This window comes from Camelus bactrianus, chromosome 11, assembly GCF_048773025.1.
Source record: "Camelus bactrianus isolate YW-2024 breed Bactrian camel chromosome 11, ASM4877302v1, whole genome shotgun sequence".
In the NCBI taxonomy this organism is placed as follows: domain Eukaryota; kingdom Metazoa; phylum Chordata; class Mammalia; order Artiodactyla; family Camelidae; genus Camelus; species Camelus bactrianus.
In genome coordinates, this window is record NC_133549.1 from 9,406,438 (window position 1) to 9,420,500 (window position 14,063).

General features: G+C 45.9%; 1 protein-coding gene across 4 annotated transcripts in view; it reads left to right on the forward strand.

The window, feature by feature from the left end:
• Window positions 1-3: 3 nt before the first annotated feature.
• The window catches only part of EGLN1 (egl-9 family hypoxia inducible factor 1), a 53,107-nt gene continuing 39,047 nt past the window's right edge, over window positions 4-14,063 (forward strand). For 3 of the 4 annotated variants that reach the window (XM_045522547.2, XM_074373161.1, XM_074373162.1), the window contains exon 1: window positions 4-1,503. In XM_045522547.2, coding sequence (XP_045378503.2) covers window positions 601-1,503 — 903 coding nt within the window. In that variant the 5' untranslated portion in view covers window positions 4-600. The remainder of the gene's footprint in view (window positions 1,504-14,063) is intronic. The other variant, XM_074373160.1, reaches the window with a different exon arrangement.

The following is a 14,063-nucleotide window of genomic DNA, read 5'->3' on the forward strand; positions in this document are numbered from 1 at the left end:
GCGGGGAGGGCGCCGGCCCCGGGCTCCGAAGCCCAGCCTGCCGAGTGCGGGAAAGCGGAGGCAGCACCGGCGCCGCCCGTGCCCGAGCGCGAGCGCGCGGCGGCCACCCCCTCGGCCCTCCCCTCGGCCCTGCCCCCGCCCCCGCCCCCGCGCGCCGCCCGCCCGGGTCGCCGCGGGGCCGTGGTGTACGTGCAGAGCGCGCAGAGCGAGTGGCGCCCGCACGCCCTGCGCTCCTCCTCAGGCCGGGCCGGGCCGCCTGGGACGCTGAGGCGGTGGCGGCGGCGGCCAAGGCGGCCGGTCTCGCGCGCCGGGCCCGCGCGCCCGAGCGGAGGTCGCCGTCCGCCGCGCAGGCCGCGCTCTCTCAGCCCGCGGCGGCGATGAGGCGCTGAGGCGGCCGCCGGCGCTGCGCGGCCGGACCGGAGGACAAGGAAGCGGCCGGGCCGCGGGCGCGAGGCGCCGGCCTCCTGAGACGAGGGGCGGCGGGTGCATGGCGCAGTGACGGCCCCGGCCGCTCCGCCCGCTCCCCGGCCCCAGGCGAGGCCGTCCGGCCGCCACCCCTCCTTCTCGGCCTCCGCTGCCGCCGCCGCCACCGCCGCCGCCATGGCCAATGACAGCGGCGGGCTCGGCGGGCCGAGCCCGAGCGAGCGAGACCGGCAGTACTGCGAGCTGTGCGGGAAGATGGAGAACCTGCTGCGCTGCAGCCGCTGCCGCAGCTCCTTCTACTGCAGCAAGGAGCACCAGCGCCAGGACTGGAAGAAGCACAAGCTCGTGTGCCAGGGCGGCGAGGGCGCCCCCGCCCACGGAGCGGGCCAGCCCCAGCACCCCGGCCCCGCGCCGCCGGCCGCCGCGCCGCCGCCCAGGGCCTCCGGGGCCGGGGCGGCCAGGAAGGCAGCGCCGCGCCGGGATAGAGCCGCCGAGGCTGCGGGCCCGCGGGCCGCCGGAGACGCCGCCAAGGCGAAGGCGAAGGCCAAGCCCGCGGTGGCCGCGTCCCCGCCTCGCGCGGCGCCCGGCGGCCAGGGTCCGGCGGCGGCCGAGGCGGAGCCCGCGAAGGAGGAGCCGCTGGCCCGCTCGCCGCTGTACCAGGACAAGGCGAACCTGTACCCGCCGAGCCACGCGCCGGGCGAGGGGCTGAGTCCCGGCGGCGGCCTGCGGCCCAACGGGCAGACGAAGCCGCTGCCGGCGCTGAAGCTGGCGCTGGAGTACATCGTGCCGTGCATGAACAAGCACGGCATCTGCGTGGTGGACGACTTCCTGGGCAAGGAGACCGGGCAGCAGATCGGCGACGAGGTGCGCGCCCTGCACGACACGGGCAAGTTCACGGACGGGCAGCTGGTCAGCCAGAAGAGCGACTCGTCCAAGGACATCCGAGGCGATAAGATCACCTGGATCGAGGGCAAGGAGCCCGGCTGCGAAACCATCGGGCTGCTCATGAGCAGCATGGACGACCTGATCCGCCACTGTAACGGGAAGCTGGGCAACTACAAAATCAATGGCCGGACGAAAGTAAGTGTGCGCTGGACGCCGGGCGCTGGGTGGGCGGCGCGGGGCGCGTGGGCGAGGAGCGCCGTTTCTGGGTGTAAAAGGATTTCCTCTTGGTGCAGCCACCCCAGGAGGAAAGCATACCCTCCGTAGATAGTTGTTTTCTGAGTTAGCCCCTTTCTCTGTGTACACTGTTTTCCACCTCCAACCTGCTTACACACTTCTCCGGCGAGCTGCCTGGTCTGGCTAAACTTCAGCTCTCCCTTGAACTGTGCTGTGTTCTCTCTTCCGTTGCACTGTTTTCAGTGGATTCAAACCTCGCTGGAGTTTCAGCCGCTCGATGGGGGCATTAGAGTGTGACCCAAAGCAAGTGCTGGTTCTGCATCAGTCTTGCGTTGGCTTCGTCTTTTCAGTTGTCTGGCGTATGGACCACTCATCAGATTCGGACTTCCCCAGTCAGATGCTGCACTGAGCTAAGAATCTGCCAGCTGACCACGAAAAGGTCAATTAAAAACAAGAATGTAGTCAAAAGACTCCATATTCCGAAAAAGTTTGGCTGCTTCGCTCCCTTTCACATACCCTTCTCCCTGGGCCTCCTGTTTTGAAACCCATTACAAAAAGGGATAAGAAGTATTTCCGTTTTCAGACTCCTCAGTGTAGGTAGGTTACATTTTTAGCATAGATTTCCTTTATTTTCTTTTGTTAATATTATCCCTCTGTTGGAAAAGAACTATTTTGTGGCTTCCTGGAAAAAAACAAAAAAACATGGAATTGGAGCAGGAGGGAGGGTTCACTCTAACGCCTCAGTTTGGTGAAATCTCTTTGTTTTCTCTTTAATGTTGTAGTTTTACCCCAACGGATTCTTCAGTCCCTCTTCCTCTCCTCAGCGTGGTAAATGGTAGACTCTTCCTACTCTTGGGGTTCTTTTCCATTTTTTCTTTGTATCCAGCTCTACTCCAGGCCACCCTTCTCCACCCTTGTCCACCATCAGTCTGATTTTGTGAGTTTGGGGGGACACACACACACACACACACACACACACTCACTCACTCTCTCTCTGACTCTCCCCGGTAGTTCTTCTATGCGTGTCAGACTGTCTGTTTTGACAGCTTTTACCAGTGGCTCTCAGACTCCCCAAAAGGCTGAGCCTAGGCAATGAGGAAAGTTCTGAATGTGAACAGTTTGTGGGGAGAATACAATGTGAAGCCTATTTTACGTATTGATGCCTCCTTGTTGGATGAGGACACATGTCTTAATATATAGTCACAGAAGGAAAAAAAGGTGACAACTGCTTAAAATTAAGCTGGAAGATAAAAAAGGCCTGATTAAACCTCAGCCTCAGTCTTTAACGAGATTTTCACTTATATATAGCCTACGTACATACACACATATGTGTATGTATTTTATTTTACTTCGTTTTTATTGAAGTATGGTCAGTTTGCAATGTGTCAGTTTCTGGCGTACAGCATAATAGTTCAGTTTACATATATTCGTTTTTATATTCTTTTTCATTATAGGTTACTACAAGATACTGAATATCGTTCCCTGTGCTGTACTGTAGAAACTTGTTGTTTATCTGTTTTATAGATAGTAGTTAGTATCTGCAAATCTCAAGCTCCTAGTTTATCCCTTCCCACCCCTTTCTCTCCCCCTGTGACCATGTTTGTTTTCTATATTTGTGAGTCTGTTTCTGTTTTATAAATAAGTTCATTTGTCTTTTTTTTTTAGATTCCACATATAAGTGATATCATATGGTATTTTTCTTTCTCTTTCTGGCTTACTTCACTTAGTATGATCATCTCCAGGCCCATCCATGTTGCTGCAAATGTCATTATTTTATTATTTTTTATGGCTGAGTAGTATTCCATTGTATAAATGTGTATGTGTATGTTAAAACTTCATCATGGATCAACTTTGAATATAGTCATGAACTCTAGAGCAGCAAAAGCACTAGCTTGAGGGAACATTAATGAAGCTGTACAAAAACTGACCAAAGTATGTACATAGGTGGGATATAAGCTTAAGGTGAAGTCATGAAGAAGATAAAGTCCTCAGTCGTCCTTGATCCGCTTTCCTTAGTGAATTTAGCTTTCCAAGTTAAGCTAAATCCTCTTCTCCCCTGTCTTCCTGTTTTTAACCATCCTTCTCAAGGAAGGGATGACAGTCAGCCCAGGTCTTAAAACAGTGGCTTCTAATGGGGAGGCCGTTAGAAAACAGCCACCTCCTTCCTCAAGAGTCCAGTGGCTTAAGGGAACAGTGGTTCAGGTTTTAAATCACCTGACTCTTGTATCATGTGATAAGGGGCCAGGAGAAGGAAGGATGGATTTTAAGCTCTTTACGTTGGCTCTTATGCTTGCATTAATTTTAGGGCACAATTTCAGTATCTGTGAATGATCTTAGGGAATCCCTTTCTTTGTGCTTCTTGGCTTGTCTGCGGTGTGAGTAATCTTGTGTGACCGTGTAATTTAAGCATTCTTAAAAAAAATCAAAGATCCTCGCTTTGGGGGAAGGCAGTCAAATTACCAGCCACCATATATTGAGCAACTGCCTTTTGCTCGGCATCAGATTAGGCTCAACACAGACATGAGCACAATAATTTTAATCCTATGAAGTGGGCAGTATTATTCCTGTTTTTCGTTTGAGGATATTTCAGCTCTGACTTGGCCAAGGCCTACTGACCACTTAGGATAACCTAGCTGGGATTCAAACTTGAGTCATTCAGACTTCAGAAGGCCCCATGCTTTTTCTACTGAGCTGGATTGGGTATAGGTAAGATGTTAAATGAGAAGATGTAGGTTACTTAGCACACCATTGGAACTAAAATTTGATAGACGTATTTTGTTGATGGTGAGAGCCTTGTATGTGAATAAATATACTTTATGCTTAAGCTATATACATTTTTTTGTTAGGTGATAATACAGTGTTTATTTCAGATAAACACATTCAGTGACTGAAAAACCACTTAAATTTGCCTGGATCATGCTTATTTCATTGTAACTCCTAAGAGAGGCAGAAGCAGAACATGGGTACTATATGTGATTGCAGAGAGGGTCTTCAGTTAAGAATCTTATTACCCTTTACAGCATTAGAGTGATTTTAAAAGTGACTTGCCTCAGGTGTGCAATATTTTTCTCATTTAGATTTTCACAGCAATGTGGTGAAATACTTAGATTGTTGGTATGTAGTCCCTGTTTGTAGATCACAAAAGTGAACCTCAGGAAAGTTCACTTGTTGGAAATCATGCAGCATACGGGGATTTAAATTCGGGTTTTCTGACTGACATTCTGGTGTTCTTTTTCATTTGCGGTCTCCGTTCTGTCTGGTCTTTGTGTCTATTGGGGCCTGATAATCAGATGATGTGTAACTGGCTGTGGCTCATTCAGGGTATGCTGAGATTTTTGAGTTTCTCTGCTTCCGGCATGCAGAGCTGGCCACTGTCCATCTGCCTGAAAAGAGGAACCACAGGGAAAGGATGAAGAAATGCAGGAGGAAAACAGGAACATGGTTATGGCCACTGATGTAACTGAGCTCCTGTTTCCACTTTCTCTGGTCCTTTTGTGGGACTTTCCCTTTTTTTTGTTGTTCTTAAACTGTGGTTCGATCCTTTATCCTTTCTCACACCCTTTTTTCCATCGAGAAGACTTGTAGTGATGTCCTGAGGGAAGGAGTCGTGTTGTGCTGATGTGTGAAGCGTAACCTTGTGTGGACTGCAGGGAATCGCAGGTGCTTTTACTTGGGAGAAGAGGCAGAGGAGTGCAGAGGAGTACAGATCATGGGAAGATGTGAAACTGTTCAGTTGGAATTTCTTTTTTTTTTTTTTTGAGGCAGGTGGTAATTAGGTTTATTTATTTACTTGATGGAGGTACTGGGGACCAAACCCAGGACCTTGTGCATGCTAAGCATGCGCTCTACCAGTTGAGCTATACCCTCCCCCCAGTTGGAATCTCTTAACTACTCTGAAGCAACACATTTGCCTGTTAACATAAAAATACTAGAATCATATACGTAGTTTTGGAATTCTATCCAAAACTTATTCTGTTCAGTTAAAATGTACATAAAGAAAAGAAGTGAAGGGGGAGGGAAATAGCGCAGTGGTAGAGCGCATGCTTAGCATGCATGAGGTCCTGAGTTCAATCCCCAGTACCTCCATTAAAAACAAAAAAAAAGAAAAGAAAAGGAGTGATAAGACTATAAGCAGCAGATTATATTCCTAAGATTTTTTTTTACCGGTCCTGTAGTTAATTGGGCAACTCTGGCTGATTATGGCTTTTAGAGCAAAGAATCGGATGAGGAAAAACCTGTTGTTTTATTATCACGACCACAGAAAGTGGTGACAGTCCTCTTAGACATTACAAACAAAACCAAACAAGGCGGGGAGGCTATAGCTCAGTGGTAGAGCACGTGCTTAGCATGCGTGAGCTCCTGGGTTCAATCCCCAGTACCTCCGTTACAAAATAAGTAAATCTAATCCCCCCCCCAAAAAAAACTTTAAGAAAAACAAACAAAACTTCCTTCTCTATGTACTTCTGCTGCTTTCTCTAAACTCTTGTCACCCAGGATATACTCATTCAAGCAGTTTATTTAATGTTTTAATAGCTGTATCAGTTCAAGGTCAAAGTCAGTTATTCTGTATTCAGAAAAGCTGAAAATACTTTAGCTGCAGTAATAACATTTTTGCATAGCACTTTGCTACTTTGGAAGAGATGCATAAGGACTGAAAGAGTCGTTTTAATAGGTTGGGGCTGAACTAAGTTCAACTTTGTAGGAAAACGTTTTGTATAGTGAATTAACTTACATGTAGGTTACATATTGGGTAACGCCCTTAATTTTAAAGGAATTCTATTTTAAAGTCAAAGGTTTGTTTGTTTTTAATGTTTATAGTGCTTCCCTTACCTGCTATCTAAATAAGCTGCAAAAATATCTTGCAAAACCTTAGTCACGCGGGAGTCACAGCATCTGAACATAGGATAGTGGACTTGGCGCTGCAGTGACATCTGAGTTGGAGCTGGACCTGCTGCTTTTATCCTTGAGCCAGTTACTTAATCTATCTGAGTTACTCCACTTGGGAAATGGTGTTAAGGGATACCTGCCTTTTCTGCCTGTGAGGAGTACATAAAATCCTGCATTTAAAAGCACTTTTTAAATTGTAAAGCGCCTTGCAAAACTATCATTAACTGCCTCTTCTTATTTAAAATTTTTTTTTTGTTTTTCTGATTCTTTTCTTTAAGAGTTCCGGACTTTTTTTTTTTTTTCCTTTTTCTTTCTTTTTTTCTTATTAGAGGGGAAATCTTCTAATAAGCTGGAGGGGAAAAGTCTTAGAACAGTCACCTGTTTTTGACCTAACCACTTCACCCCTGTACACACATACGTACACACGAATGTACGTACACGCACGCACGCACACACACAGACACACTTTTTTGAAACAGGAAATAAGTTCCAGGGAGCTTCAGTCACTTGTTCACAGCCATAGAGCTGGTTAGTGACAGAACTGACTGACATTTGATTCACTTTATTCTCATACCTACAGCTTGATGCTGCATCTCCTATAAAAATTACATGTTCCCACTTAACTAATTTTGGTATATTTTGTGCCATTTTTGAGAATATGTTTGAACATTTATGACTTTCTTTCCTTCTCCCTTTTACTCCTGTCATCCTGCAGTGTGGCTTATCTGACATTCCAGTTCTTTTCCTCCTTTAGCGGATTCCTCCCTAATTTCCTTAGATGTTCTTTATTCACCTCCTTTTTTTTTTTCCTCCTCTGCCATTAAAGCTGTTTTCCTTGAAGCAGGCCGGCCCTCTTGTTTCCTTAGTTGGAACTGTCTTTCTGCTCTGTGGTTCTGATTTACATGTTCATTCTCTGTTTCCCTTTCCCTTTTTTTTCCCCTCTATGGCATGAAATTTGTCTTTGTTCACCTTCTAGCGTGTTTTCTGAAGCCTGTGCCTTTCTGGCATGCCTCTGGATTGATGTTATCAGCTTAGTTGTTTTTATTTAATTTTTCGCTTTAGGCCTTTAAAGCAACACCAAATGTTTCAGTCTCCCTTTCATTTGTCCCTTTCTTGGCCAGAGTTCATAGATGCATTTTAGTACTGCTTCAAAAGCTGCCTCGTTTTCTACTATGCACCTGAAATGTTGTTTGTGACTGCAGGATGGCATTCAGATCCTTTATTGAGCTGTATTTACAGCTTGTCTTTGACTCTTTCTGTTCTAGCTAAAACCGTTTTGCTCTTAAAAAACAACAACAACAACAGAACGAAACAGGGAAGCAAATTAAAAACCTGATAGGTTAACGAAAGTCTTCCCTTACCATAGCTTATTTCCCACCTGTATTTCTTAGTCCAAAACATGAACTGTCCTGCCACCTTTATTGGAATGTTTTGTACTTTGTTACCACATTTTTTCAGAAACGAGTCACTGTTTTATTTCTGAAGAGCTTGGATATTATCTGTAGCTTCTGTTTGTTTGCTCATTGAAATCACTGTAAAATCTTCCTGAATTTGGAATTCTCATTTTCCTTAATCAGTGTCCCAAATCTCATTTCTTTCTTTTAAAAACATATGTATTTTTGTTGAAGTATAGTCAATTTATAATGTTATGTCAATTTCTGGCGTACAGCACAATAGTTCAGTCATATGGGAACATACGTACATTCGTTTTCATATTCTTTTTCACCGTAAGTTACCAAATCCCATGTCTTTACCGAAGCAAAATACATGTATTCTTGGTTCCGCCTTATATTTGCTGAGTCCTGTCTTGATTATCTTTTCATTCATTTGTGCATTTGGCGAATACGAAATGAGTGCTTTCCATACACAGGCACCATGCTAGCTAGGAGTACCTGCACAACAGAAATGAGAAAAGCCCTCATTGCGCATGGAGCTTAAATTCCACTTGAGGTAGGTGAGGGCTGGGGAGAGACAGTAAACAAATGTATACGTAAGTGCATGATACGTGAAATGCATAAACAAGTGTATAAGTAAGGCTTGACGTAAATATTAAGACTAAATACGGTAAGGACAGTGTGACCAGGGGGTCACCTTTTAGATACGGTTGATAAAATAATGGGGTATTTACATAGAGACTTGAATGAAGTGAGGGCTTGGGTTACATGGCCATGTGGAAGAAGAACATTCCACGTAAAGGTATTAAATAGCAAATAGAACGGCCCTGACGTGGAGCATGCTGGGTGCGTTCCGAAAACAGCCAGGAGAAGGTCCCTGTGGTCTTAGCAGAGTGAGGGAGGGGTCGTGCCAGGAGATGCCCATCAGTGAAGACGTGGGGTAGGAAATGAAGTCAGTTCACATGGGATTTTGCCTGTTAGCCGTGGCAGGAGCCCTGGGTCCCATCCGAGGTGATACAGGAGGCCCTGGGGAGTGTGTCCTACAAGGTCTCTGGCTGCAGTGTGGACGGAGGCGGGAGGGGCGAGGATAAGGCCGGAGTATCGGGCGGGATATTCTCACAGCCGCCTGGGCTCTGGGCAGTGGTGGTTTATGTTCAGCAGCAGCTGCAGATGTGGTGGGAAGGAGTTGGATTCTGGAGCTGTTTTGAAAGTGAGATAGTGAGATTGATGGATTAGAGGTGAGGTGTGCAGGGAAGAAAGGCATCAAGGATAACCCCTGGTTTTTGGCTTGAGCATCTGGGAAGGAAATCATTGTTTTATCTTGCCTCAACTCTTCTGCTTTTCTTCTCTTGCCCCACGTTTTCCGTGTCCATTTATAGTAGGTTGTTGACACTTATTTCACCGCCAGAGCCAGAAGAGAAAAGTTCTGCGCTCTGTTTTCCCACATTCCTTCCAGCTGGCGATGCTGGTTGCTGCTGCTGTGGACCTCATAGCCCCTCCTTTCTTCCCCAAAGGCTCTTTTCGGCCCGATGCAGGGTCTGCTCTCACCAGCTCCCTCTCCAGGGCTGCCCGCGGGAGTCCTGCAGCACTTTGGGTGCTGTCAGCAAGTACATCTGTGCTTTCTTACGTGAGCTGCCCACTTAAGATGTCTTGCAGATACAAATCCGTGTGAAAAGCAGGACACGGATTCTGAAATTAGGGAAACACTGGAGAAAAATAAAGTGGTTCAACGTGAGAGACAAGCACATGAAATTTAGATTAAATGTCGAAATAAAGTCAGAAATAGAACATCTTCATTTAAACTTGCTGCTGAAACTAAAACTGTCAAAAAACTGAGAAGAGGTAGAATGACCATAACAGCAAAAATCATTCCACTGACACAGAGATGCAAACAACTGTTGTGGCAGCTTCTGAAAGTGTAAAGAAGGGGAAGGCTGATGGCATCTTAGGGACTGCGTCTGATGGGCTGAAAAGCTATCAGGCAAATACAGCCCTCATCCCCCTGATGTGGAACCTGCCACTGGAGTTCGAAGTGACGGTACCACCTACAAATGGGAACTGATGGTGCTACAATCAGAGTATAGAATCCAGGGCTTTTAAGCATAGAAAGCCTTGCTTTTAACTCCAGGGTAACGGAGGGTCACAAAAGTGTGGGTTAACATTAGAATATCGTGTATGAAATGGTTTTTAAAAATTAAGACCTGAAAAGTCAAATGTGAGCTACGGAACTGAGGAACCTTATAATCTTAACTTCATTCAACAACTTCAATTTAAGGCTGATTTTTTTTGTGTAATAAAACCTACATTTGAAATGTCAGGTCTGGCGAGGTGGTTGAAAAGGTGGGATCAGGAGGTTGGAGTATTAAAAGACTGGCTATGCCTCTGATTTTTCTCTCGTTAATATTGGTCCTCAACTGCCATCTGTAAATGGCAGCTAGAAATTCTGAGTCTATAGTTTTATTTTTATTGAAGTATAGTTGATTTACAGCGTTGAATTAGATTCTGGTGTACATCTGAGTCTATGGTTTTGTCAATAATTATCCTCTATTCCATTTATAGGCATTTTTTACTTTGTTATTATCTTCCGCTGACTTCTGTTAGCACTACTCCTCTGGGATACATGCCCTGAAAATTACTTTTTAATGAGAAAATGTAGTGATTATTTTCCCTCTTAGACCAGGTCTCCGTGCGGCTTCACTGGCACTGTTAACACCCCACCTCTAAATCTTTAATCACTCTCTGGCCTGGATATGAGCCTTCCAGTAATTTTTTTCTCATTATATTTTTCAGAGTTTTCCTTTTCTTGACTTCACTAATTTTTTCTTGAAGCTCAGTCCTTGGCTTTCTGCTCAGTCCTGTCAGCAGACACATGCGGGGAGAACCTGAAACATCCGTGACATCTGATGTGCGGTCTGAAACATCTGTAAATCCAGAGGCTTTTTCTTGTCACTTGTATTAGTTATCTGTTGCTGGTAACAAACCACCACAGAACATAGTGACTTAAAGCAGCACGCGCGTAGCCTTTCACAGCGTCTGTCCATCAGGAGTCTGGGCACAGCCTGGCTGCACCATCTGCGTCACTGTCCCTCACGGGGCTGCAGGCAGGGTCAGTGGTGTCCTCTGGAGGCTCACCAGGGAGGGATCTGCTTCCAGGTCTCTCAGTGGCTGTTGGCAGCATTCAGTTTCTCATCGGTTGTTGAACTGAGGACCTCAGTTCCTTGTCACGAGGTCCTGTCCAGCACCGCAGCTTACTTCATCAGAGTTTGCAAGCCAAGAAGGCAGCAAAGAATCTGCTCGCGAGACCGGAGTCGCAGAGGGGAGGTAATTAGGTTTGTTTGTTTATTTTTAATGGGGTACTGGGGATTGAACCCAGGACCTCGTGCATGCTAGGCACGCGCTCTGCCACTGAGCTATACCCGCCTCCCCGCTTTTGTAACCTAACCACAGAGGTGACATCCATCACCTGTACTGTTTTCCTTTGGTTAGGAGCAAGTCACTGGACCCATTTCACACTCAGGGGAAAGGGATTACACAAGGGTGTGAATCCCGTTTCTTGAACTGCTTCTTTCTTTACAGTGCCTGCCCCTCAGGTGCCACTGTTCTTCATGGTCTGTGGTTTTGCTCTAGTCTATACCTTTTTCTCCCTGGGTGATCTTATGTAGAAGGAAACACAGGTTCTTAATTAAGTTAGTTTGCAAGGGTGCTCAGACCCTTGTTTTGCTACTTAATTACTGTCTGATTTTAGGCAGGTTTTCTAACAATTTCAGCATCAGCTTTCTCATCAGTATAACAGGAATTAATACTGGTGTGTAATTCAGTGAGTTTTGTTCGGAGATGGTTGAGGTGATACATGGGAAATGCTCAGCAGATAACCATTGTCCATTTAATAGTAGCTGTAACTGCGCTAACAGCGGAGAGGAGCAACCACGACTTCAGCTGTGAGGATTTGATAAAGACTCGTGGTCTGTCTCTGACCCTGGCATCTGTAGAGGACGAATGGACACCTCCACCCCACTGTCCTACAGGTACAGCAAACTCAGCGTGATTAAGACTGAAGGGAACAGGTTTAAAATTGAACCCATCTGCGAAACCCACGTATTTTTTCAACAACTGTTTGCAGAGTGCCAGTACCCGCCAGGATCCGTGCTGGGCGCCAAGGGTCCCGCAGTGCCCGAGTCAGGGTAATGCTCTTTGCCCTTCTGCGTTTTCTTGTCTGAGGGGAGACAGCATTGAACCTCACTTCTGTGTGTGATGGGTATCTGTGAGAAGTACAGGCAGCAGTGGGAGGAGGAGCCCTCACCTGGTCTGCAAGCCAGAAAATGTTCCCTTGAAGAAGCACTTGCTTAGACTGAGACCTCTGACGGGTGAGTGCGTTTCAGTAAAGCCCGTCGAAAGTCTCCATGTTGGAAAAGAGCGTGATGTTTTTAGAGGAACAGTCTTTCCTTTATCAGTATGTAAATTTCATGCACTAAAAAATTATTTCCTGTGTTTGTTCCTCATTCCCATTTATACTTTAGTGTTGAAACTCATCTTTCATCTCTGTCCTGGATGATTAGGAAAGCTGATTTTTTCCTTTTTGTATCTTTCCAGCCCATTCTATCCATTGCCTCTCATGTTATCTTTCTAAAACACAGATCCTGTTATTCTGCTGCTTGAAAATATTTGTCCCACTCACTCTCACCTCCCCGCCTCAATTCTTGGTGCGCCCCGTAAACTTTTTTCAAAGACGATTTCATTTCTGTCGTGTACTTTCTACTCCAGCCGCTGGAGCCCGCTTGCAGGTTCCTTTCACCTGTGTTTGTTTTTTGTTTGTTTGTTTGTTTTTTAACCTCCATGCATTTCCCTGGCTCTTTCTCTAACTCCTTCCCCCTAGTCCCTCCAAGAAGGATTACACCCCATCCTGTGTTGCTGTGGCTCTTCTTAACTGCCGACTGAACACTTTCTGCAGTGGTGGGTTTCCTCTGCTGAGCGCAAGCCACTTGAGGTTAGAGCCCCTGTCTTACTCATGCTGGTGTACTCAGCCTCTTGCCTCGGGCACTCACTCAGCTTCTTGCCTCTGGCACTCGGTGTTACAATTGAATTTCCACTGCATTGCCCTCATGGAGATTTGAGTCACTTTATACGGGGAGTGTCACAAAGTAGTGTTACTGTCCTTAACTCACTCTTTATGTACCACCTTTATCCATCTTATATAAATTTACCGGGACTATGCTGTACACCTGAAACTAATATAATATTGTAAATCAACTCTATTTCAGTTAAAAATTTTTTCCTGAGATTTATTTAAAGGATACAGTTTGAATAATGCCATTTGCAGCAACGTGGATGGACCTAGAGATCATCATTCTAAGTGAAAGCCAGAAAGAGAAAGAAAAATACCATATGATATCACTCATACACTCATATGTGGAATCTAAAAAAAAAAAAAGGACACTAGGAACTCATATACAAAACAGAAACAGACTTGCAGACTTAGTAAACAATCTTATGGTTACTGGGGAAAGCAGGTGGGAAGAGATAAATTTGGGAGTTTGAAATTTACAAATGTTAGCCACTATATATAAAAATAGATTTTTTAAAAAAAGTTTCTTCTGTATAGTGCAGGGACCAATGTTCAATATCTTGTAATAACCTTTAATGAAAAAATATGAAAATGAATATATGTATGTATATGCATGACTGGGACATTGTGCTGTACAGTGGAAATTGACACATTGTAATTGACTGTACTTAAAAAAGGGGGGTGGATACAGGTTGATTCTTAAGCAGTTAATGCTGGCCAGCTGCTTAGGCCCACATGTCTTCCCACTCCTCTTTGAAACACAGCCAGGCTGTTCTCTTCCTCGCTGCCCCCCTTCCCACTCCTCCCCACATGCCTGAATTCTTTGACTGGTTTATGACTCCCACAGTTCAAATCTCACACGTCCCTTAGGATCTAGCTAAAGTCCCATTTCCCAGTATCTCCCTGAACTCTGAACCTCTGTTGACCTCACTTTTCTCAAAAACTTTACATATCTTTTATTTCTGAAGTGTCTTCTCCAGCAGGTTAAAGGGCGGGGGAGCTGCTTTATACAGTTCTGTCTGAGGCAGAGCGCCGTCCGTTGTCCTCTCTGTTACGTATTACTCGTGTGTTAACACTGAGTTGCCTCAGCCAGCCTGCCGAGTACCTCACCTCTGCTTCCCTCTTTCCATCCATTTTCTGAAACTACAGTAAGACTTTCTGAAGGTCTCTGAGGGTTT